General features: G+C 39.6%; 1 protein-coding gene across 2 annotated transcripts in view; it reads left to right on the top strand.

The window, feature by feature from the left end:
• Positions 1-4446: 4446 nt before the first annotated feature.
• The window catches only part of MINDY2 (MINDY lysine 48 deubiquitinase 2), a 69776-nt gene continuing 48751 nt past the window's right edge, over positions 4447-25471 (top strand). For both annotated transcript variants that reach the window (XM_023616637.2, XM_023616617.2), the window contains exons 1-2: positions 4447-7450; positions 17385-17442. In XM_023616637.2, coding sequence (XP_023472405.2) covers positions 6272-7450; positions 17385-17442 — 1237 coding nt within the window. In that variant the 5' untranslated portion in view covers positions 4447-6271. The remainder of the gene's footprint in view (positions 7451-17384; positions 17443-25471) is intronic.

Raw genomic sequence — 25471 nt, 5'->3', positions numbered from 1 at the left:
GAGAATGGAAAGCAAGGCTTGGATAAAACATTGAAGGAAGAGGCAAATCTTGATTTGACTTGAACTACTGGAAACCTATCTGAGGAATATAATTACAAGTACATATATAAAGATTCAGTTACAAGGACATTGATTGCAGTGAAATTCATAATACTTAAGCAATGGAAACAACCTAAATGTCCAAGAAGCAGGGGTGGGGCCAGCCGTATAATGGCATATTCTTAATTCACTAGGAATGTTGCAGATGAATGTATACTAATGCACAAAGATGTTCACAATATATTGATAACTGAAAAAATTATCAGAATGGTCCAATTTTTGTTTACAAAAATATAGGTGTTCAGATGTCTAGAAAAGTTGGGGAAGGATATCCATACAGTGAAGTGTCCCTAGTCTTCTAATTCTTCATTCCACAGTGTGGTGGGGGTGTTTTCATTTTCTTCTTTTTGCTTATCTATGTTTTCTAATTTTTCTAAAATGAATATGTTTTGGTTTTGTGTTAAGAAAACAAAATTACTTATTTACATTAAACATTTTAAATTTAGAAATAAGACTCATTGACTATGAGGAAACTAAAACAAAACTACTTGAATGTTTTAAGCCTGGGTGACAGAGACTGATATTAACGTGGAAAAATGTGGGAAAGAGAACAAAAAAGCATTTTGAGATCGGGATGATAAAATATAGTTTTAGACATGACTTTGACAGTGGAGATATAGATATATATATCTATGTGCGCGCACGCGCGTGCACACACACACACACACGTACACAAATATACACACTCCTCAAGGGAGAGTATACAGAAAACACAGCCAAAGATACTAACTTTAGAGCATTGTGGAGTTCTGGGAGAATAATGAAAAATAACGTTGGCTATAGAGGGTGAATTGAGAAGCCTTTTATTCTTGTTAAGTTTTATTTATTTGCCATAGGGGTGGGGAGGGGAGGGTTCCCCTATTGCTAGAGTGGTAATTCTCAAACTTTACTGTGTATCAGAATCACCTAGAGGCCTTGTTAAAACACAGACCTCTGTGTTACTTGGCTCTACACCCAGAGTTCCTGATTCTGTAGATCTGGGGTGGGACTACAGAATATTCATTTTTAACAAGTTACCAGGTGATGCTGATATGCTAACCCAAAACCTACACTTTGAGAACAACTGTGCCAGAGCTGAGAGATTTCTGGCACACTGATAGGTTGGCAGGGCAGAAGTATGTTTGAGGAGAGAAGTCCTAACACATGATATACTTGATCCAACAACAAAACCTTAACCATTGGTGTAAGACCAGAGGAATAGGGATTCTGAGTTGAAGGTGATGGAATATATTCCTTGAATTCATTCCTGATGCAGCCTATCTGGCCCCATATTTAGGTCCCCCTTTAAAAATGACTACATGGGTAAAATTGAGAGAACTATTTCACTGATACTGTAGCATATTAGAGCTATAATAAAAGGGAAAAGAAGGTCATTTCCCTCCAGTCACCATTAGGCATCTTTAACACCACCAGGACAGACTAGCATCTGGTGAAGCAGCATGGAGTAGAAGGAGCACCTGGTTTAATATCATAGGATTGGATTTGTTTCTGAACAGGTGTGGGACTCCTCATGGGGGCTCTCAGAAATAATTAAATGGGGAATGTGCTTTGTAGGAGGCTGGAGTTCTGCATAAGCAGCTGAGAGCCAGAGCCAGGGCAATTTGAATTACATGGAAACCCTTGATTTTAACTTAGAAATTTATCACCATATCTTGAGTAGAAAGCTAAGTGAAGAGGAGTAAAGGCTTATATGCTCAGAGCCAATCTTAATTCATCTAACAATAAAGAATGGTCAAATTATTTGTAGTAGAACCATCAACAAAATAAAAGCAAGATGTCTGAATTATAGCTCTTACAGGTTTATGCAGGATAAGCTGAGGAAGAGAAAAACATAGGCTGGGGAATAATTACAATGCTGCGATGCTCTTGTAGTAATGGATAAGGACTCAGCGAGGGGGTGGCTACAGAAGAACGAAGGAGGAAAGGCGTATATAATATCAGCAAGACTTGATAGATGAGATGGTGGCCAGTAAATAAACTAGGGTACAAGTCAAAGATAGCACCAACTTTTCTGTCATGGTAGGCTAGAAAAGCTATGATCTAACTAAAAAAAACCAGAGACTTTTAAAAGAATAATCATTTCAAGAGTTAGAGATATGTTTTTTTGGATTTCTTAACCTGAGTTAACAATCAGCCTGTGATTTTAATTAGGAGAGTGGAGTTTAATGCTTCCTTAATTATCTCACATTAAAAGATTATTTTCCTCATCTGAATTTTTATCACAGTTATTGTTCATACCACTCATTTAGTATTATTAACTGACATATTCTCAATGATCATTTCATGTGAATGTCTTATTTCCCAAAACAGATTTTGCCCTCCCAAAGAGTAAAACCAATGTGTTATGCCTGTATCCCCCATATCTCACTCTCTGGAACTATCAATAACTCCACACGAAGTATACTTTTTTATAGCATATGGTTCAGATATCCTTTGAAAAATGTAAAGGATACATTAAAAATTATGATAAATATTCTAAGAAATGAAAAGTCAGGATGACATTGAACAATAAAAACAAATGAGAAAGAACCCTTGGAAATTAAATATAAAATAGCATCAATAAACAATGTATTAAAAAGAATTGAAAGATAAAGGTGAGGAAACCTCTTAGAAAGTAGAAAAAAGATAAATAAAATTAGAGAAGAGATAAGAATTATAAAAGAAATGAAAAAAGAAAATTTCCCAGAACCAAAGAACGTAAGTTTCTACATTGAAGGTAGTCACCAAGTACCCAGCCCAATGAGTAAAGAAAGACCCACCCTAAGATATATCAAGTATCAAAATGTCAGAACTCCAAGAAGAAGAAGATCAAATAAACTTCAGAGAAAAGAAATAGGTTATACACAAAGGTTCTGGAGTCTAACAGTATCAGACTAGTCTACAATTAGCTGGAAGCTGGAAGGCAATTGCTCCATGACTTCAAAATGAAGAAAAAGTATTTCCAACATTGAATTTTATATCCAGCCAAACTATAAAATGTAAAAATAGAATAAAGGTCTATCTTTCTTTTCAGAGATACACAATCCACAAAATATGCTTCCTATGCACTCTTTCTTGGGAAGTTAACTAAGAATGTGTTCCACCAAATCAAAAAAAGAGGAAGACAGGAGATCCAAGAAAGAAAGGAATCAACATGGAAGAGAGGAGGAAGGAATTCCTAAGACGATAGTGAAAGAGACATCCTAGGAAGACAGCTGTGCAGCAGGCCTGTAACACAGCAAGTCCAGATCAGAGCAAGCAAAGCGTGTGTTCCCAGAGGATGTACCCAAGATTAAAATGGGTCTGAGAGGTAACCTGATATGGTTGAGTCAGTCTGTGTGATAAGGCCGTGGCTGAATTACTGTTAAGTGAAGAGTTAAGCAAACAAAATGATGAAGTAATTATTAATTCCAGGAAAAACAAAAACTTTAACAGGAAAAGAAATATAATCATAGTCATAGTAAAATACCTGACTTAGTGGTGAATAATATTTACATAACTTTAATGCTTTAAACTATGAGTACTTTATTTAAGTAAAAATTTTGAAATAATTGGGAAGTTGGAGCAAGGCGAGGAAGAATGGTGTGAGAGAAAAGAACTAACTCCTCATCTTTCATGGGAATAAATCAATAAATGATGTCTACAATTTTTTTTTTTTTGGAGGAAGATTAGCCCTGAGCTAACTGCTGCCAATCCTCCTCTTTTTGCTGACGAAGACTAGCCCTGAGCTAACATCCATGCCCATCTTCCTCTACTTTATATGTGGGACGCCTACCACAGCATGGCTTGACAAGCGGTGCCATGTCCGCACCTGGGATCCCAACCAGCAAACCCCGGGCTGCTGAAGCAGAACGTGCGCACCTAACCACTGTGCCACTGGGCTGGCCCCTACAATTTCTAAATGAAGAAAGCAGAGTGTAATCATGTTACTCAGAAATACAGGAATAGAAGCTAAAGAATATATAGGAGTTGAATGGGACTGCTTCTAAAAAACACTTAGGCTGGCTTGGTGGCGCAGTGATTAAGTTCACATGCTCTGCTTTTGCAGCCTGGGGTTCACTGGTTCAAACCCCAGGTGCGGACCTATGTACCACTTATCAAGCCATGCTGTGGTAGGCATCCCACATATAAAGTAGAGGAAGATGGGCACAGATGTTAGCTCAGGGCCAATCTTCCTCAGCAAAAAGAGGAGGATTGGCAGCAGACATTAGCTCAGGGCTAATCTTCCTCAAAAAAAAAAAAAAAGGAAAAAAAGAACAACACTCAAAAGTGTGGAGGGATAGAGTAGGGAACTGCTTTGTTTTTATATAAATTATTTGACTTTTAAGACTATTCTATCTGTAACTTAGAAAAGTAATTTTAAAAATTTGGATAATAACCATTTTATTTTAAAATGATACATCTTATCTCACATTTAGCTAAAAATACATACAAGTCATATAAGACTGAGACATTTTCAGTTTACTTTCTTCTCCCTAGATGCTACTCCCCACCTCCCTTGGAAAAACAACTATGTACATTTTCACAAACTTACATAAATACACACATTTTCATGGCTGTTCATCTTGGCTTATATAATCACTGACAACGTATGAAAAGAAAAATTGGTTCTGTTTCTTTCTGTTATAAATAAACTACTAAATTATGCATGTGAGCATTTGAAACATATACCAATAAAAACTACCAGAGCAAGTACAGGTTTATTTCAGTAGAGTTTTTGAAAAATGGTGAAAGGCCATTATTTGAGATGTGTGTTTCACAATTTTGGGGTCTACTATGGTTTGTGGCCTGTAAATGATTCATTCATTCAATCTATTCATATAATGCATCTTTACCAATCTTTTTATAATCAAAGCACCACGCTAAATTCTGAATTTCTTAAAGTCTATAATATTCTCATTTGCACTTAAAGGCCTTAAATACTCCAAAGTGCTTAATCCAGCAGCATATATCTTAATCTGTTAACATTTGCAATTCTTTCTCAGGGAAAAACTCTAATTTGACCAATAGTATTTATGGCTTATGGATTGACATGGAGACCAAAAATACACAAAACTCCTACATTCAACATTCTGAAGAAGCTTTCCATTATCTTTCTTAATTTTCCTCTTTTCCAGGAGTTGGATAAATATCATAATATTCTATCAATGTAAAAAGGTGGAAGGAGCTCCATCTTCTGCATTCTCAGGAAACCATAGTTTCCAAGCAAGTATGAAAAATATACCAATAAGCAAAAAACACTAGACAGTAAACCCCATGATGGTATGAGCCCTGTTATCTTAGTCACCACGACATCTCCACTGCCAAGCACAGTAACCAGCAATGTACTTGCTACTGAGTGAATGAAACACTACTTTGTAATTGTGTCTACCTTCTCTAACCAAAAGATACAAAAAGATCACATTCTATTAGGTATCAGGTATTATATACCTGACTACGAAGGAAAAAGTGTCGTCAACTTTTGCATCCCCGGAGACTAGAAAATGTTGAAAGACAAAAAAGCAAAAAAAGGAAAAGAAAAAAAGCCCTTGGCGGGAACAGATGAGAATAGGACTTAAATCCATTTTGTCACCAATAAAACTTCCAGCCTGCTCTGTCCTCTCTGAAATCTGCACGGCCTTAAGAGGAGTCAATTCTAATTAGAAAAGTCGCTTTTTCAGGAACAGGCACTTCCCACTCCATGCAAGGTGAGGCCAAGTTAACCAAACCGCAGACTTGGCTAATGCAAGCATAAGCTAATTTATTATGATTGGCCCAAATTACCCACTTTTTTTGCTGCGCAGGCCAATATCCACAACCGCACTGACGCCTCATGTAGGGCGAGCGTTTTCACCAGTAGCTGGTGGGGAGCACAGTGTTTCTCAGCCAAAACCGAGGGAGACTGGAATTTGTGCAGTGTAGTAATCCAAACACCTCCAGTAGATCCCAGCCTTTAACATCTGTATCTCGTAAGAAATTCCTTCAATTTTCCATATTACAAGCTGGGGAAACAAATCTCCTGAGCCCTTCGGGGAGGAGCTCTGTGCCAAATACTACAACTACCGCCAACTCCCCATCCCCGAGCCTCAGGCTGGGCCACACACCACCCAGCTCGAAAGGAGCACAACACGACTGCCCGCCGCCCGCCGAGCCTTTAAAGAAGCCGCGCGGTCGGGCTGCCCCAGAGTTCAACTTCCGGCCACAGAGGGAGAGAATGTTTTCCTCCTGGCCACGCCCGCCACACCCCGCCTTCCGAGCGCGAGCTCGGGCGCACGAGCACGAGGAGGGGGCGGGGCCGTTTGGGCCGCAGCTGCGCAGTTCGCCCTCGCCCGGCGGCGCGCAGGCACGCCCAGAGCCGGCCGACAGCGCGGCGGCGCGCGCGCGCGCTCCCGGGGCCCTCCCCCGTGACGTGCCTGGCCGAGGCCGCGCAAGGGCGCCGTATCTGCCAGGGCCGCTGTCATGGCGTCGGAGGCGCTGGCTGAGGAGAACCCGCCGCGGTCTCTTTAGAGCGAGGGGCGGGCGGCTGGGTATGGAGAGCGGCCCCGAGAGCCTGCAGCCGCTAGAAAACGGGGTGGCCGCTGTGCCAGCGCCAGGGACAGGCTATCCGCAGGAAGGGAGACAGGAGACGAGGCTCGCCGCTGGGGATGGTCCTGGAGTATGGGCGGCGGAGTGCGACGGCGGGAATGGGCAGGGGGCGGCGGCCGCCAGGAGGAGCCTCCCGAAGTCGGGTTCTCCCGCCGGCTCTCCTCCGATTCCCGGACCCTGTAGCTCCTTCTCGGGCTCCGACTTGAAGGAGAGCGACTTGGCCAGTCCTGCTGCCCAGAAGGCGCTGCTGGGAGGGCAGCACAAGGTGACCGCCTCCCCCGAGACAGCCGAGGCCGGAGCGGGCCATGGGTTGGGTCCGGCCGGAGACGCGGGCGCCCGCCCGGATCCCACCGGCACCTGCCGGGCGGAGTCGGCGGCCGCGGGCTCGGAGGAGCCCAGCAGCGCCGGCGGCCTCAGCAGCAGCTGCAGCGACCCGAGCCCTCCTGGGGAATCGCCGAGCCTGGACTCCCTGGAGTCATTCTCGAACCTGCATTCTTTCCCCAGTAGCTCCGAGTTCAATAGTGAGGAGGGAGCTGAGAACAGGGTCCCCGAGGAAGAGGAGGAGGAGGAGGGCGCGGCAGTGTTGCCCGGGGCTGTGCCTCTGTGCAAAGGGGAGGAGGAGGGGGAGGAGGAGGAGGGGGAGGCAGCTCAGGTGCTGGCGGCCTCCAAGGAACGCTTCCCGGGACAATCTGTCTATCACATCAAGTGGATCCAGTGGAAGGAAGAGAACACACCCATCATCACCCAGAATGAGAATGGACCCTGCCCTTTGCTGGCCATCCTCAATGTTTTGCTTCTGGCCTGGAAGGTACATTATGCAGCTTTCTATTCCCTACACTTTTGGGGAGGGAGAAAACGGGGTGAGGGAGCTGCTGCATGTCAGCTGATGGCTTCCTCCTTTCTTTCCTCGTCATGAGGCCCCTTTTCTTCTTACGCGAAATTCATTCCGGGACTCCCTTGTTGAAAGAATATTCTCATATGTATATCAGAAGGAATTGCCGGCAACCTCAGGTCTCTCTTGTAATGTTTAAATGAGCGTTCAACATTCAGTTGTGGTTGATAACTTACAAACAACTAGGACTTAGAGCATCCTAAAACCTACGATTTTTTAAAAACTATATTTTGAATGTTATTTCTATCTTACTGACTTTATCACATATGCAGAAGAGTGAAGAATTTGGGGGAATGATCTTCAGAAGATACCATGAATCCATGATATCAGGGAGCGAGTTTTGATGGTTTTGTTTGCTCTATTTTCCAACTAATGCTTGCTCCATTTGGGTGTGGATACTTAAGGAAATGGTGATAGGGAAGATGTGGCCCCTTAGACAAATTCCATTTAAGGAAGAGCATTGGTCTGAGACTCAATTACCATCTCTTCTTGGTTTTCAAAGATTATATTTTCGTTTTATGCGTGATTTTTACTTGCCTCATTTCTTTGGATCTACTTAAGTAGTTTGGCATTATTATTAACCACTCATCAGAATGTGTTAAGGGAGCTGAAATTGTAGCAACTACAATAAGATATATTCGAGGTAAAGGAGCAAAAAAGAGAAGGGCCCTTCAAAAGTAAGTGTATTGAAACCTCAGCGTGAGTTGCCTGTAAATGAAGTGTCTTATTTAAGCTTGCAGTTTTAGGGTGCTGAGAAGATGCATCTTATAGCACATATTTTATTTTCAAATTGATAATTGTGTCTACACATAAAATGTCCCCAGGAAAAACATCTGGATTATTCTGACCTGTTAGGAAGAAAATCAAGTAAAGGGAATAGTATTTATTACATGCTTTTGTCTTCCTGTTACTAGCAAGGGCTGATGCAAAAGAAATAAGATTAGAAATCTTACCAATACGTGGTACCTAATGGCACTCAAATGTTTTGAGGGAAGACTGCGTCTGCTCTTGAAGAGCTGTCGAGCTCTTTGGGGTTGCAGCATTGCTTTACTTGAAATTATTAAAGAACTATGCAAAACAGTACACTATAAATAGTGGGTTATAGGAAACAGATTGAAATGCATTAGATATCCCAAAAGGGGAAATTTTCCTTTGGTCTGGCATAGTCCCAGAGAGCCTCATGGAATTTGTGGGTCTTGAACCAAGCTTTTAAGGAAAAGTAAAATTTAAAAGAATAGGAAAATGGAATCCCTGGGAGAGGGAAGGGTGTAAACAAAAGTGATGAAAATAGAATGGATATTGTGTGTGTGTGTGTGTGTGTGTGTGTGTATTGGATGACAGGAATGGTAAGTTCATATAGGAGAATAATAGAAAATAAAATTGTAAAGGGGAAGAAGAGCCATTTGATGAAGACCCTTGAATGTCAGACTAGAGAGAGTTGTAGGAAGGAATAATAATTTCCTTCAGGCTTTTCTGTCTTCTTAGTTTCTATATAGTACTCCAGAAGTTCAGAGGAAGGAGCAAATACTGTGATCTGGAATATTTGGGGCTAGATGAGCACTGAGCCGACTCGTTGAAAGAGTGGCTTCAGTGGATGATTAAACATTTGGGTTCCCACTATGTGCGAAGTACTAGAAATACAAAGATGAGTAAGATGTAAGCCTGCCCTCATTTAGTTCACTATTACTGGAGAGACAGACATATAAACAATAATTACAGTACAATGTGAAAAGTTCTAAATGTGCTATAGAATTACAGAGAAAGGGTAATTGGGAATGGGATGTGTCAAGGGAAAGCTTCATAGAAGAGGTAACCTATGAACTGGGTCTGAAGAATGAGTGAGAGAAGGCCTTCCAGGCAGAGGGAATAGTGTACATAATCAAAGATGCTGAAGCAGAAAAGGGGTTATTCTATCTGGGGACTCCAGCCTTGGTTGCAGTGCAGAGGAGGAGGGGAAGGAAACGGCAATAGCAGGAAATAAAATTGATAGGTTGGGTTAGGCTGGGAATGAGCAGACATGCTAATGAATTTGGAGGTTATTTTATAAATCTATGCTTCCTAGCCTTTCTGCCTCCAGGCTATTGCTGCACACAAAAATTACTCATCAGTAATCATCAATGATTGATAGGGAGACGGTTTAAGAGAAGCAAGGTTGGATAGAGCAGTGTTCTCAAAGTGAGCCAAGGGTTTTAGAGGTCAAAACTATTTTCATAATAATACTATGTTATCTGCGTTTTTCACTGTCATTCTCTCACAAGTGTCAGTGAAGTTTTCTAGGCTACATGATGTGTGATGACATCATTGCTCTGACAGTTAGTGGAATGTGTGCTTTTGTATTCTTGTGATTAAAATTTTTCTCAGTTTTCGTTTCCAGTATGGTAAGTATCGATAGATATAACCCACATAGACAAAAGCTCTTTGGGGTCCTCAATAATGTTTAGGACTGTAGAGGGTCCTGAGACCAAAAAGTTTGAAAAATGCTATAGTAGAGAAAAATAGTAAATAGACTATAAAGGTAGTTGTCAGATTTCAGAGGACCCATCACTAGGATTGTTTAGACTTTGTATATAGCTGATGATAGGGAGCTATTATAAATTACTGGACAGAGGAATGACATGATGAAAGTGGTCTTTTCATTTGAGATTAGGCTAGGGCTAAGATTGTTGTGAGTGTAGCAGGAAGAATCGATGAGGATAGTTCTTTTGGATGGGGAATTCTTTGCCCCTTCTTTTTTTTTTTTTAAAGATTTTATTATTTCCTTTTTCTCCCCAAAGCCCCCTGGTACATAGTTGTATATTCTTTGTTGTGGGTTCTTCTAGTTGTGCTATGTGGGACGCTGCCTCAGCGTGGTCTGATGAGCAGTGCCATGTCCGCGCCCAGGATTCGAACCAACGAAACACTGGGCCGCCTGCAGCGGAGCGCGAGAGCTTAACCACTCGGCCACGGGGCCAGCCCCTTTGCCCCTTCTTTTTGATGAGGATAATGTCACAGCCTAAATGATGAATTGATCACTAACTAGGTATAGGAAATGAAGGAGATGACACCACTTTTTCTAATCTGGGTAGTAGAGATTGCTTGGCTCATTCAAAAGATAGAGAAGGTGCTTTAGATGGGAAAGTTAATGTCAAACTTTGGTTGTGTCCGGTTGGAAATGGTTGATAGTGGGACATAAAAATATAAATGTTCATATGCCTTTAGAAGCATGGGCTGGGTCTCAGAAAAGAGGTCAAAATTATTGAAAATTGAATTGGGGAATTACTGCATAGATAGAAGTATGGTAGCTACGAGAATAAATGAATTCTCCATGGATAGTGGTGAGCAATAGTTCTCAATTTTTTTCCATCCCAATATATGTAAGAAACTACGAATTGCCAGCATACACATCCTCCCTATCCTCCCTCTATTTCCCCACTCCCTCTTCCACCCCGTTCTCCAGTAGACATAGAGAAAACAGGAATAAAGATTAAACTTGCTGAGGGGAGGGGAATGCTAAGCATTAAGAACAAGAGAGTGTAAAAGAAACTATTGGAGGCACAATTTGAGATATGAATGAGAACTAGAAATAGGACAATGCCATGATAGTCTGGGAGAGAGACTGTGATAAAAAAGTGGTCAGTTACCACTGTCAAATGCAACAGCATCAAGGAGCTCATGGAGTAAGAAAGATTTTGCCAAAAAGGACCGATGTGGGGACAAGGTCACTGAAAAGTCAGAATAATATGAGCTCCTTAGGATAGGTAGTAAAAGTTCTCTAGGAGAAAAGGAACAACAATCTCATTTTCTGAAGTAATGGAAGGAATGGGACAAGGAAAATACAGAGACAAAGTCATGTTAAGATAGAGAGGCAGATGGAAAGGCAGGTGAAGCCTTGAGGATTCGTTCTCCTTTTTGGCAGAATAACAATTGACCTCATCAGTAATAGCTATCAAACTTGTCAGTAATTAAGAAGGAGAGAAGTTATAAAGCATCCAGAGGAAGGTTTTGTAGGAAAAGTACATTGTATTTTAAAGAAGTTCTAATGTCATTGGAGATTGTGCCTGGGAATTTCATGTATGAGTAGAAAGTAATAAGTGGTAATGGATAAATTGGGGTATTCTTTAAACACTTTTAGCCTATCAACTTTGCTTTGTTTTTGGTTTTTCCCTAGTATTTCTCTTATACCTGTAAATAGGAGCTGGAAGAATGGCTGGTTAGTGTTATCGGGGATTGGGCTTTAAAGGGTTGATTCCTGAAGAGTCAGTGGAATTAGAGTTGAAAATGAAACAGTTGATCATCTCTTTGGGGGGAGGATGAAGTAATGAGAAAAATCACTAAATTGAACATATTGGGAGGATTTGGGTGATTCAAAGGAAGTGCCCTGGTTCTGGATGAGAGGTGACAGTTAAAATGATCAAACAGGGGCCAGCCATGTGGCTGAGTGGTTAAGTTTGCATGCTCCACTTCCACGGCCCAGGGTTCGGACCCTGGGTGTGGACATGGCACCGCTCATTAGGCCATGTTGAGGCGGTGTGCCACATGCCACAACTGGAAGGATCCGCAACTAGAATATACAACTGTGTACTGAGGGGATTTGGTCAGAAAAAAAAAAAAAGATTGGCAACAGCTGTTAGCTCAGGTGCCAATCTCTAAAAGAGATTTAAAAAATAAAATAAAATTATCAAACAGGGTAAGTACCAAGTTGGAATTGTTGGAGTTTTAATTAAAAGTTGGTTTAGGACTGGTCGAGAGTAGGTGATCATTCATAATCTGTAAAATAGTCGAGCTGTGATAATCCAACAAATCAAGATGGAAATCTATTCATTAAATTTAATTCAAGCTCAAATTTCTAATTCTGTTTTACTGACACCAGGTAAATTTACCCTCATTTATGTCTTGGAATACATTTTTATTTTGCTTCTTTACTTTAGACTATATTTGGTGTTTTTTATAGTTTTCCCTTTCTCTTTCATTTTATCTATCAAAAACAATGCCATTTATAGGTATATTTCAGGGCTGTGACCCATTTAATTATATGTGTTTATAAAAATCAACAAGTCAGAAGATATATAAAATTCAGTTTCTGATGATACTGGCCTTAGGTTATAAATGTTGAAGTTGAGTAATGGGTACCTGGAAGTTCATTATGCTATTATTTTTCTTTTTCTTTTTTTTTCTTTTGAGGAAGATTAGCCCTGAGCTAACATCTGCTGCCAATCCTCCTCTTTTTGCTGAGGAAGATTGACCCTGAGCTAACATCTGTGCCCATCTTCCTCCACTTTATGTGTGGGAAGCCTACCACAACATGGCTTGCCAAGCGGAGCCATGTCTGAACCCGGGATCTGAACCAGCGAACCCCTGGCTGCCAAAGTGGAATGTGCATACTTAACCACTGCGCCACCGGGCCAGCCCCTATGCTATTATTTTTCTGCTTTTGTGTAAGATTTATTTGCATTATGAAACATTTTTAAAAGTTTCTGCCTTAATATTTTTATGTTGATGAAGGTATTACTTTAATAATAGAGGGAGTCCCTGCTTTGTTATACTTTTGTTTTCTTATAGAAAATATGTTATAGGTTCTGAGGCCTACACACTCAAAAATATGTATATAATTTATACTGTACATTGTGATACAGAACATGTAATATTGTAATATGTAATCATTACATAGCATTTTAGTACAAGAAAGAATGTACTGTTCTGATTTAAGATGCTATAAGCTCATCTCCGCTCCTCCTAACCCTTTTGGGTAGAAAATTTTTTTCCCTCTCTGTTTGCTTAGTAGGATATGAGACCATCTCCTACTCCACGTCAAATTAGGATTGATACATTTGATTCTGTAGGGAAAAAGGGGGGGGGGGGCAAAAAGATCCCTGTCCCTGCATACCCCCCAAAAAACTCACTGGGAGCTAAATCAAACATACACCACAGGCTGAGGGAACTATTTGCCAGATTATGTGTCTAAGGCTAATTTCTTAATTTACAAAGAGCTTTATAAATTAGAAAGAAAAAGATGGGAAACTCAATAGCAAACTGAGCAAAAGGCCATTAACAGAAAATTCAAAGAAGTTCAAGTGGACCTACCATCTGTCTCATTATCACTTGCAGAGTGAGGCACCATGAGGGTGAGCCTCTTGCCAGGAATGAGTTTTTGCTCTAGTTTTCCCTTCCTCCTTGATAGCTTTTCTTTTCTCGTACCCTTTTCACAGACATCTCTTCTTGCTTCTGACTAGGTTTTACTTTTATGTTTTTAATTTCCTGATTTGTAGGAATGTTACAATCACAAATTTTCTCATATTCCCTTTTTCCTGAAGTAGGCACACAGCTCTTTTTAGGTTTTGCAAGTGTGTTTATTACTTATAAAAATGGGAAAACAGATGATGAGCCAAACATTCCATTTCAGCCTCTGCCCACCCTGGTGTGGTTTTTCTGTTGTTGGTTTTGGGTTTTTGTTTTTGTTTTTCTGAGGAAGATTCACCCTGAGCTAACATCCACTGCCAGTCTTCCTCTTTTTGTTTGCAAGCCGCCTCTACAGCATGGCCATTGACAGATGAGTGGTGTGTGTCCACGCCTGGGAACTGAACCCAGGCCACCAAAGTGGAGCACACTGAACTTAACCACTAGGCTGCCAGGCCCTGCCCCCTCTGGGTTTTTTTTGTTGTTGTTTTTTTAAAGATTTTATTTTTCCTTTTTCTCACAAAGGCCCCTGGTACATCGTTGTGTATTTTTAGTTGTGGGTTGGGTCCTTCTAGTTGTGGCATGAGGGATGCCATCTCAGCATGGTTTGAGGAGCAGTGCCATGTCTGCACCCAGGATCTGAACCGGCAAAACCCTGGGCTGCCGAAGCGAAGTGTGCGAACTTAACCACTCGGCCACGGGGCCCTGTTTCTTATTTAATAAAATCTAAAGAGACAAAGGAGTGAAAGTTTTAGGATCATTAACAAAACCTTTGGCACTTGCTTTTGGGGTGATGGTGGTAGAGGAAAGCAAAAAGAGAAGCAAGCTTTCAGGAAGGTCATTTTGTGGTTAAAAAACAATTAAGATGTGTTGATGGCTCCGAAGTATTAGTGGGAGGCAGGCATTTCTTCACTATTACACTCTTTTTGTCCCTTGTATTAGTGAACATCCAGAATATTTTATTGGCCAAGATTCAGGAAACGAATATACCACTGAGTATGCTTGTGAATGTCGCTTAAAATATTTGTGTATTTGTTGTCCTACTTCTAAAATCAGTATAGAAGTAGTCATTTCCTATTTCAAAGGTTTGAAGCAAGACATGGTAGACAGTTATTATTTGGAAATTTCAAGGCTAAACCCTGAAATCATCTGTTTGTAGAAATCTAGGATTGTAGAATGTTATTTCCCAAAAACATATACTTGTTAGTCCCTTGGCTTCTTATTTTGACAGTTTTATTGTAGGCCTACTACATTAACCAAAGCAGAGAATAAGCTATTTGTTTATGGAATTTTCTGGTGAATGTATTTCTGCAGTGAATCTGTCTGGAATAAAAGAATGTGTAGGTCTTATTTTGTTTAAGAAACATTATTAGGTGTAAATGGGACTTCTGGATTGGTCTGACAATTGTTCAAAGTATAAACATTTACAGTGAATATAAACTACTGGGTTAAATATCAGACCTTTCAAAAGTGGTACTGAAGCACCTTGATAAAATATTATATAGTAAGTTACAATTATCTAAAGCAGGCATCAGCAAACTTTCTGTAAAGGATCAGATAGTAAATATTTTAGGCCTTCTGGGCCATATGGTCCCTGTTGCAAAGATTCATCTCTGCTATTGTAGTGCAAAAGCAGCCAAAGACAATATATAAACAAATGAAAGTGGCTGTGTTCCAATGAAACTTTACTTAGAAAAACAAGCAGGGGACCATAAATTGCTGATGAGTTTCAATTAAAAAATACATCATATGTGGAAACTCTCTGTACTTTCTGCTCAATTTTTCTGTAAACCTAAAACTTCAAAAAAACATGTCAAAGAAAGTAAAAATAATTTAGAATCAGGTAATGATCAAAACCTCCATGGCATCTCTTGGTTTTCACTGAGTGTTAAATCTGCTTGATGACTAAGTCGTAAGCATCAACTGTCATGTATGCTCTCCAAGGGTCTCAAACTGTTTTATTTTATAGGGATCTTTTTTAGATCTTATTTTATTCATTGATTAAAACAAACAGAAAATTGTGACATGTGATTACCACATTTAGTAACACAAACACCCAGAGCACCTTCTTCAACACTTGGGGGAATTGTTGGAGAAATTGCTGATTTATGTTATGTTGCTATTCTCCTATCACTGATGTACTAATTACTTTGTTTGAGTTTCCATCCTACAGTATTTATTTTTCTCCTATTCTATGAATGTGCCATGGAGTATGCTTTTGAATAAGTCTGTTAAAATATTTACAATTATCGGCTGTAATATCTCTGTAACTAATCTGATAATTAATTTGAAAAATTATTTTAAACTAGTGTTGCAGCTGAATTAACTTTACAAACTTAAATATGATTATAATGTATCTACTTTTAACTTTTTTATTGTGAAAGATAATACATACAGAAAAGTATATAAAACAGATATGTCCAGTTTAACAAATCATAAAGCAAACAGCAGTGGAACTACCATGCAAGTCAAGAAATAGAGCATTGGGGCCGGCCCCCTTGCCGAGTGGTTAAGTTCGCGCACTCTGCTTCGGCGGCCCAGAGTTTCTTCAGTTCGGATCCTGGGCGTGGACATGGCATTGCTCATCAGGCCATGCTGGGATGGCATCCCACAGGCCACAACTAGAAGGACCCACAACTAAAACTATACAACTATGTACGGGGGGGTTTTGGGGAGAAAAAGGAAAAATAAAATCTTTAAAAGTAAATTAGAAAGAAAGAAATAGAGCATTGCCAGCACCCCAGAACCCTCTTATATGCCCCTTTCCAACTAGAACTCCTTACCCCTGAGGCTAACCATAATCCTGAGTTTTATAGTATCCATTTCCTTACTTTTCTTTATAGTTTTAGCACCAAGTTTGTAGCTCTAAACAATATAGTTTAATTTTGCCAATTTTTTTTTTTTTAGAGATTGGCACCTGAGCTAACAACTGTTGCCAATCTTCTTTTTTTTTTCTGCTTTTTTTCTCCCCCAATCCCCCCAGTACATAGTTGTATATTTTAGTTGTGGGTCCTTCTAGTTGTGGCATGTGGGACGCCACCTCAGTATGGCCTCATGAGGAGTGTCATGTCCACACCCAGGATCCAAACAGGCGAAACCGTGGGTTGCCAAAGCAGAGTGTGCAAACTTAACCACTCAGCCACGGGGCCGGCCCCTAATTTTTGCCTGTTTTCAAACTTTACAGGTGGAATCATACAGTTTGAATTCTTCAGTGAATGACTAATATTTTACTACTGTATTCATTGTAGCCATTCAACGATAAAAATGGCCAAGGTAGACTGAAGTAATGGAATATTGAGCTGTATTCAAGCTTGTCCTCAGTAAAACTGCTCTGTGGGTGACCTGTCACAACACATTTAGTGCCTCTTCCTGTCCTTTAACCACATTTTCTATCATGCAGGATGCTGTTGCAGGTGCCTAATGATAATCATGGTGGGTTGTGAAAGGCATAGCACTTGGCTTTGAAAACAGAGTTCTCAATGTCTCTGTGAGATCTTGTATCACCCTGTAAATTTTATCTTGATAGGATTGATTTTATGTTTTATAAAGATTATTTATAAAGATTTTAATAATGTGAATGTTAATGCATACATATAAGAGATACCTATATATGCATACATACTTGTGTTTCTGACTGAAGAAACACTTTAGTCACCTAAAACATTTGATTTTATAGAAAAAATACTTTGTTTTTCAGGTGAAACTTCCACCGATGATGGAAATCATAACTGCTGAACAGCTGATGGAATATTTAGGTTAGTGTTGAAAAGTGGATGATTTTATATCTCTTTCAAAATAAAACAAATTTTTCAAAGCTAATATATTGCTGAATCTCACCTTTCTGAAGTGCTATTATATAATCTATTTTAAAATTATAATTTTGAATCTCTTAATTAAAAATGCTTATGTTTGCTACTGTTCTTAGATGTTAAAGCCTTCTTTCTTTCTTTTTTTAAAGCCTTCTTTCAGACCAGCATTAAAATTCTGTAATATAAATCAGGAGACTGGATGATATCTAGAAAACAAGATACATATTAATTCCAATAAGTTGCAGAATGGGAAATGGCACAGAAACTCTGACCTTGCATGTAGAAAGTGTTAAAAAAATATCACGTAGACTTGAATTAAAGACCCAGGAGATGATTTAGAGCAGTGCTACCCAAAGTATGATTCATGGACCTGTGCCAGTGTAGGAAATGTTAACCAGCCTGGAGTGTGATAGGGGCTTGTACCAGAATGTAAAACATTTACATTAGCAAGCACATTGTTTAGTTCATCTGAAATTTTTCCAGAGCAAAATCTTCTTCATGAAGGAAGCAGTGTATTGAATTGCATTCTTACGCAAGCTTCTTATTTCAAAACAGTCCAGTAATACACAGTTTGCAGACCAGCTGCATTGAGTAGAACTTGTTTACAGAGCAGGTAGTTGTATATCACACTGTAGTCTTTTACAGTTTAGCAAATAAGAATTTATATATTTATACTATTACCAAATAGGAAATCTTAATCCATATTCTTACTCTTTTTTTAGTAATTAAATTTTTATTTAAAAAAAAATCTTGCCAACTGATTAGTTTGTCTACAACATTCCAGACAACTAGCTGATTTTTTTTTTTTAAGATTTTATTGTTCCTTTTTCTCCCCAAAGCCCCCGAGCATATAGTTGTGGGTCCTTCTACTTGTGGCATGTGGGACGCCACCTCGACATGGCTTGATGAGCGGTGCCATGTCGGCATCCAGGATCTGAACTGGTGAAACCCTGGGCCGCCAAAGTGAACTTAACCCCTTGGCCACGGGGCCAGCCCCACTAACTGATTTTTTGTAAGATATAGGCTTAGTTAAATAATTGAGATTGCAGCTTTTGGAAGATGCTTTTCTTTATGTAATCTCGTTCACTGGCTAGGGAACTTCGTAGTTATGGGTAGATTACTTTGAATACCTAGATATCTGGAAATAGAATTTCTATTTATAGCTCTTTTAGTCTAGCCTAGTGATTCTTAAACTTTGTGATTTCTAAATTATATTTTGTGGGGAAAGCTGAAATATGTTTGGTGCTTTTGAGGAATAGCCAGAATTGACTGCCAAAAAGTGTGCAAAGGGGAGGTAGTAGGAGATGAGATTAGAGAGGTAATGGGGTCAGATCATATAGGGTCCAGTAGGCTATTATAGCGACTTTGACTTTTGCTGTGAGTGAGCTGGGAAGCCATTAGAGGATTTTGAACAGAGGACTAACATGATTTGACTTTGAATTTAACAAGAATTCTCTGGCTTTTATGTTGAAAATAGAGCTTAGAGCGGGGGTAAGGATAGAAGCAGAGAGATCGGTTAGAAAGCTATTACAACTGGCAAAAGATCATGGCTTCAAACAGGGTAGTAGAAGTGGAGATTATAAAATGTGGTCAGTTCTGGACATAGAGCTGCCAGAATTTGCTTATCAGTTGAATGTGGGGTGAGAGTGAGAGGGGAGTCAAGGATCATCCCATGGTTGTTTTTTTGTGGTTATTTTATTTTTATTTTTTTTTATTGAGTTTATGATAGTTCACAATCTTGTGAAATTTCAGTTGTACATTATTGTTTGTCGGTCGTGTTGTAGGTGCACCCCTTCACCCTTTGTGCCCAACCCCCACCCCCCTTTTCCCCTGGTAGCCCCTCATCTGTTCTCTTTGTCCACATGTTTAAATTCCTCATATGAGTGGAGTTGTACAGAGATTGTCCTTCTCTATCTGGCTTATTTCACTTAACATAATTCCCTCAAGGTCCATCCATGTTGTTGCAAATGGGAGGATTTTATTCTTTTTTATGGCCGAGTAATATTCCATTGTATATCTATACACCATATCTTCTTTATCCAATCATCTGTTGATGGACATTTAGGTTGCTTCCACATCTTAGCTATTGTAAATAATGCTGCAATGAACATAAGGATGCATGGGACTTTTGGAATTCCTGATTTCAAGTTCTTTGGATAGGTACGCAGTAGTGGCATGGCTGGGTCATATGGTATTTCTATTTTTAGTTTTTTGAGAAGCCTCCATACTGTTTTCCATAGTGGCTGCACTGATTTGCACTCCCACCTGCAGTACATGAGGGATCCTTTTTCTCCACAACCTCTCCAACACTTGTTACTTTTTGTTTTGGATATTTTTGCCATTCTAACGGGTGTAAGGTTATATCTTAGTGTAGTTTTGATTTGCATTTCCCTGATGATCAGTGATGATGAACATCTTTTCATGTACCTATTGGCTGTCCGTATATCTTCTTTGGAGAAATGTCTGTTCATGTCTCCTGCCCATTTTTTGATCAGGTTGTTTGATTTTTTGTTGTTGAGTTGTGTGAGTTCTTTATATATTATGGAGATTAACCCTTTGTCGGATATATGACTTGCAAATATTTTTTCCCAATTAGTGGGTTGTCTTTTTGTTTCAATCCTGTTTTCATTTGCCTTGAAGAAGCTCTTTAGTTTGATGAGGTCCCATTTGTTTATTCTTTCTGTTGTTCCCCTTCTCTGAGAAGACATGGTGTCTGAAAAGATCCTTTTAATACTGATGTCAAAGAGTGTACTGCCTACATTTTCCTCTAGAAGCCTTATGGTTTCAGGTCTGACCTTTAGGTCTTTGATCCATTTAGAGTTTATTTTTGTGAATGGTCAATTTTCATTCTTTTACATGTGGCTTTCCAGTTTTCCCAGCACCATTTGTTGAAAAGACTTTCTTTTCTCCATTGTAGGCCCTCAGCTCCTTTGTCGAAGATTAGCTGTCCATAGATGTGTGGTTTTATTTCTGGGCTTTCAATTCTGTTCCATTGATCTGTGCACCTGTTTTTGTACCAGTACCATGCTGTTTTGATTACTGTAGCTTTGTAGTATGTTTTGAAGTCAGGGATTGTGATGCCTCCGGCTTTGTTCTTCTTACTCAGGATTGCGTTAGCAATTCAGGGTCTTTTGTTGCCCCATATGAATTTTAGGATTCTTTGTTCTATTTCCGTAAAGAACGTCATTGGGATTTTGGGATTGCATTGAATCTGTAGATTGCTTTAGGTAGTATGGACATTTTAACTATGTTTATTCTTCTAATCCATGTACATGGAATGTCTTTCCATCTCTTTATGTCCTCATCCCCATTTCTTTCAGGAAAGCCTTGTAGTTTTCGTTGTATAGGTCCTTCAGTTCCTTAGTTAAATTCACCCCGAGGACCCTGAGGTATTTTATTCTTTTTTGTTGCAATTGTGAATGGTATTGTGTTCTTGAGTTCTTTTTCTGTTAGTTCATTAGAGTATAGAAATGCTACTGATTTATGTAAGTTGATTTTATATCCTGCAACTTTGCTGTAGTTGTTGATTATTTCTAAAAGTTTTCCAATGGATTCTTTGGGGTTTTCTATATATAAGATCATGTCATCTGCAAACAGTGAGAGTTTCACTTCTTCCCTCCCTATTTGGATTCCTTTTATTCCTTTCTCTTGCCTAATTGCTCTGGCCAAAACCTCCAGTACTACGTTAAATAAGAGTGGTGATAGAGGGCATCCTTGTCTCGTTCCTGTTTTCAGGGGGATGGCGCTCAGTTTTTGCCCATTGAGTATGATGTTGGCTGTGGGTTTGTCATATATGGCCTTTTTTATGTTGTGGTAATTTCCTTCCATCCCCATTTTGTTCAGAGTTTTTATTATAAATGGCTGTTGGATCTTGTTAAATGCTTTCTCTGCATCTATTGAGATGATCATGTGGTTTTTATTCCTCAATTTGTTGATATGGTGTATCACGTTGATTGACTTGCGGATGTTGAAACATCCCTGAGTCCCTGGTATGAATCCCACTTGATCATGATGTATGATCCTTTTGATGTATTGCTGAATTCGAGTTGCCAAAATTTTGTTGAGAATTTTTGAAATCTATGTTCATCAGCGATATTGGCCTGTAGTTCTCCTTTTTCGTGTTGTCCTTGTCAGGCTTTGGTATGAGCGTGATGTTGGCCTCATAGAATGTGTTAGGAAGTGTTCCATCCTCCCTAAATTTTTGGAATAGCTTGAAAGGTATAGGTATTAAATCCTCTGAAAATTTGGTAGAATTCCCCAGGAAAGCCCTCTGGTCCTGGGGTTTTATTCTTTGGGATGATTTTGATTGCTGTTTCAATCTCCTTGCTTGTGATTGGTCTGTTCAGACTGTCTGCTTCTTCTTGACTTAGCTTTGGGAGATTGTAAAAGTCTAAGAATTTATCCATTTCCTCTAGGTTATCCATTTTGTTAGCATATAGTTTTTCATAGTATTCTCTTATAACCCATTGTATTTCTGCGGAGTCTGTTGTTATTTCTCCTCTTTCATTTCAGATTTTGTTTATTTGAGCTTTCTCTCTTTTTTTCTTCATAAGACTGGCTAGGGGTTTGTCAATTTTATTTATCTTCTCAACAAACTGGCTCTTTGTTTCATTGATCCTTTCTACTGCCTTTTTTGTTTCAATAGCATTTATTTCTGCTCTGATTTTTATTATTTCTCTCCTTTTGCTGACTTTGGGCTTTGTTTGTTCTTCTTTCTCTAATTCAGTTAGGTGTAATTTGAGGTTGCTTATTTGGGATTTTTCTTGTTTGTTAACGTGTGCTTGTATTGCGATGAATTTCCCTCTTAATACAGCTTTTGCTGTATCCCATATGAGTTGGTATGACATGTTATCATTTTCATTTGTCTCCAGATATTTTTTGATTTCTTCAATGATCCATTGCTTGTTCAATAGCATATTGTCTAGTCTCCACATCTTTGTCCCTTTCTCAGCTTTTTTCTTGTAATTAATTTCTAGCTTTATAGTATTATGATTGGAGAAGATGCTTGCTATTACTTCAGTTTTTTAAAATTTATAGAGGCTTGCCTTGTTTCCCAACATATGGTCTATCCTTGAGAATGTTCCATGTGCACTTGAGAAGAATGTGTATTCTGCTGTTTTTGGTTGGAGTGTTCTATATATGTCTATTAAGTCAAACTGTTTTAGCTTTTCATTTAATTCCACCGTTTCCTTGTTGATTTTCTGTCTGGATGATCTGTCCAATGATGTGAGTGAGGTGTTGAGGTTCCCTACTATTATTGAGTTATTTTTAATATCTTCTTTTAGGTTTGTTAATAGTTGCTTTATGAACTTTGGTGCTTCTGTGTTAGGTGCATAGATACTTATAAGCATTATTTCTTCTTGATGTAGTGTCCCTTTGATCATTATATACTGATCCTCTATGTCTCTCTTTACCTGCCTTATCTTGAAATCTACTTTGTCTGATGTAAGTATTGCAACACCTGCTTTCTTTTGTTTACCATTAGCTTGGATTATCGTCTCCCACCCCTTCACTCTGAGCCTGTGTTTGTTGTTGCAGCTGAGGTGTGTTTCCTGGAGGCAACAGATTGTTGGATCTTGTTCTTTAATCCATCTTGCCACTCTGTGTCTTGTTATTGGAGAGTTCAGTCTGTTTACATTGAGGGTGATTATCGATGCATGAGGGCTTAATGCTGTCATTCTGTCACTCATTTTCTGCTTTTCCTGCATTACCTTTGTTTCTTGTCCTGTGTGTTTTGGCCTACCCATTGACATCTGCAGTTTTTTATTTCCTTCCTTATTTTTTGTGTCTCTCTTCTGTTTTTAAGGTTAGTGGCTACCCTGAAGTTTGTATTCACAATCTTGTGTATAACATAGTCCATTTTCTGGTGGCCTCTTATTTCCTTAGCCTGAACTGATTCAGTCCCTTTCCTCCTTCCCTCCTAAGTTATTATTGTCATCTCTTATTCCAACTTGTGTTGTGAGTTTGTGGTTAAAGTGATAAGATTGTCTTTGTTTTTGGTGTTTTCCTTCCCTTTATCCTAATGTTATAGTTGTATATTTGCTATCCTATTCTGATTCTATCTACTTATCTCTTTATTCTGTGTTTTGTGACCCCTTTCTCCCTTTTTTTCTTTTTTCAGGTATGAGGGCCTTCTTGAGTATTTCTTGTGGGGGGGGGGGTGGTCTCATGGCTACGAAGTCCCTTAGCTTTTGTTTGTCTGGGAAAGATTTAATTTCTCCCTCATATCTAAAGGATATTTTTGCTGGATAGAGTATTCTTGGCTGAAGATTGTTATCTTTTAAAGTTTTGAATATGTCATTCCAATCTCTCCTAGCTTGTAAGGTTTCTGCAGAGAAATCTGCTGAAAGTCTGATAGGGGTTCCTTTGTAGGTTATTTTCTTCTGCCTTGCTGCCCTGAGTATTCTTTCTTTGTCATTCACTTTTGCCAGTTTTACTACTATATGCCTTGCGGTAGGTCTTTTTACATTGACATATCTAAGAGACCCGAAAGCTTCCTCCACACATATTTCTCTCTCATTCTCTAGATTTGGGAAGTTCTCTACTATTATTCCTTTGAGCACACTTTCTGCTCCATTCTCCTTTTCGTCCCCCTCGGGGATTCGAATTATTCTTATATTGCATTTCCTCATTGAGTCAACTATTTCTCAGAGATTTTCTTCATTCCTTTTTATTCTTAATTCTCTCTTTTCCTCTGTCTGGAGACATTCAACCTGTCTATCTTCGATTATGCTGATTTGCTCCTCTATGGCATCTACATGGGCATTCAGGGAATCCATATTCTGTTTTATCTTGCGCATTGTATTTTTCATCTCTAGTATTTCTGATTGATTCTTCTTTATAGTTTCAATCTCTTTTGTGAAGTAACTCCAGAACTCATTGACTTGTTTCTCTATATTTTCCTTTACCTCATTGAGTTTTTTGACTGTAGCTATTCTAAATTCATTTTCATTTAGTTTACTTATTTCTGAGTACTCAGAGCATAATTCTGGGTGCTTGTTTCCCCTCTGGTCTGGAGATTTGATGAATTGATGGATGCTGGAAAAATGACGGGTCTTCCCCATGGTGCTATTTTTCAGTTGCAGTTACAGCCCCTGACCACTAGATGGGGGTCAAGAGCGCATATTCTGAGTGCCCTGCCTTCACCTCAGATCACCCGCACAGCACGGGTTGGGGGAGGGAGGGGCACCTTCTCTCACACCCAGACTCGGTTTCCCAATCAGCTCTCGCTATCTGCTCTCCTGGGGTCTTGGCTTGCTGAGGTCAACCCATGAAGCTTCCCCCCCATTAGAGGGCTTCCATCTGGGCTGCACAGCCGTGGGAGTCGTGGGTGGTCCTGCAGATGCAGGACCCCTCCGCTGCTCCTCCCCTCTCGGAGCCTCCCACGTAGCAATCCCAGTCTTTAGGGGAGGGAGGGAAGATCTCTCTTACCCACTTCCAGCTCCTCCAAGGGGGCCTCCAGCCTCTCCGCCCTCCATTGTTCAGCTGCTGTGGGTCTCCGAGGATTCCTGTGCTATTAGGATATTATTATTTTCTGTTGTTGTTGGAATATAGTTGCTCCTTTTTGTTGTATGTTGGAGGGGAGAGAGTCCTGGGCAAGCTCACTCGGCCATGACGCTGATATCCGACCCATCCCATGGTTTTTGACTTGAACAACTGGAAGGATAGAGGTAACATCAACTGAAACAGGAAAAAAAATGGAAGGAACATGTTTTATGGAGGAATATCAGGATTTTGGTTTTGAGATATTTCTTGACATCCAAGTGGAGATATCAGGAAGGCAGTTGGATATGTAAATCTAGAGTTTAGAGAAGAGGTCTAGATCAGAACTGTACAATAGGTCTTTCTGTGATGATGGAAATGTTCTGAATCCATGCTATCCAATTTGGTAACCACTAGCCGCATGTGGCTCGTGAGATCTTAAAATGTAACTAATACGACTGAGGAACTGAATATTAAATTTAATTTTAATTAA

Source organism: Equus caballus, chromosome 1 (assembly GCF_041296265.1).
Source record: "Equus caballus isolate H_3958 breed thoroughbred chromosome 1, TB-T2T, whole genome shotgun sequence".
NCBI lineage: Eukaryota > Metazoa > Chordata > Mammalia > Perissodactyla > Equidae > Equus > Equus caballus.
This window is presented reverse-complemented; position numbering and strand designations above follow the sequence as displayed.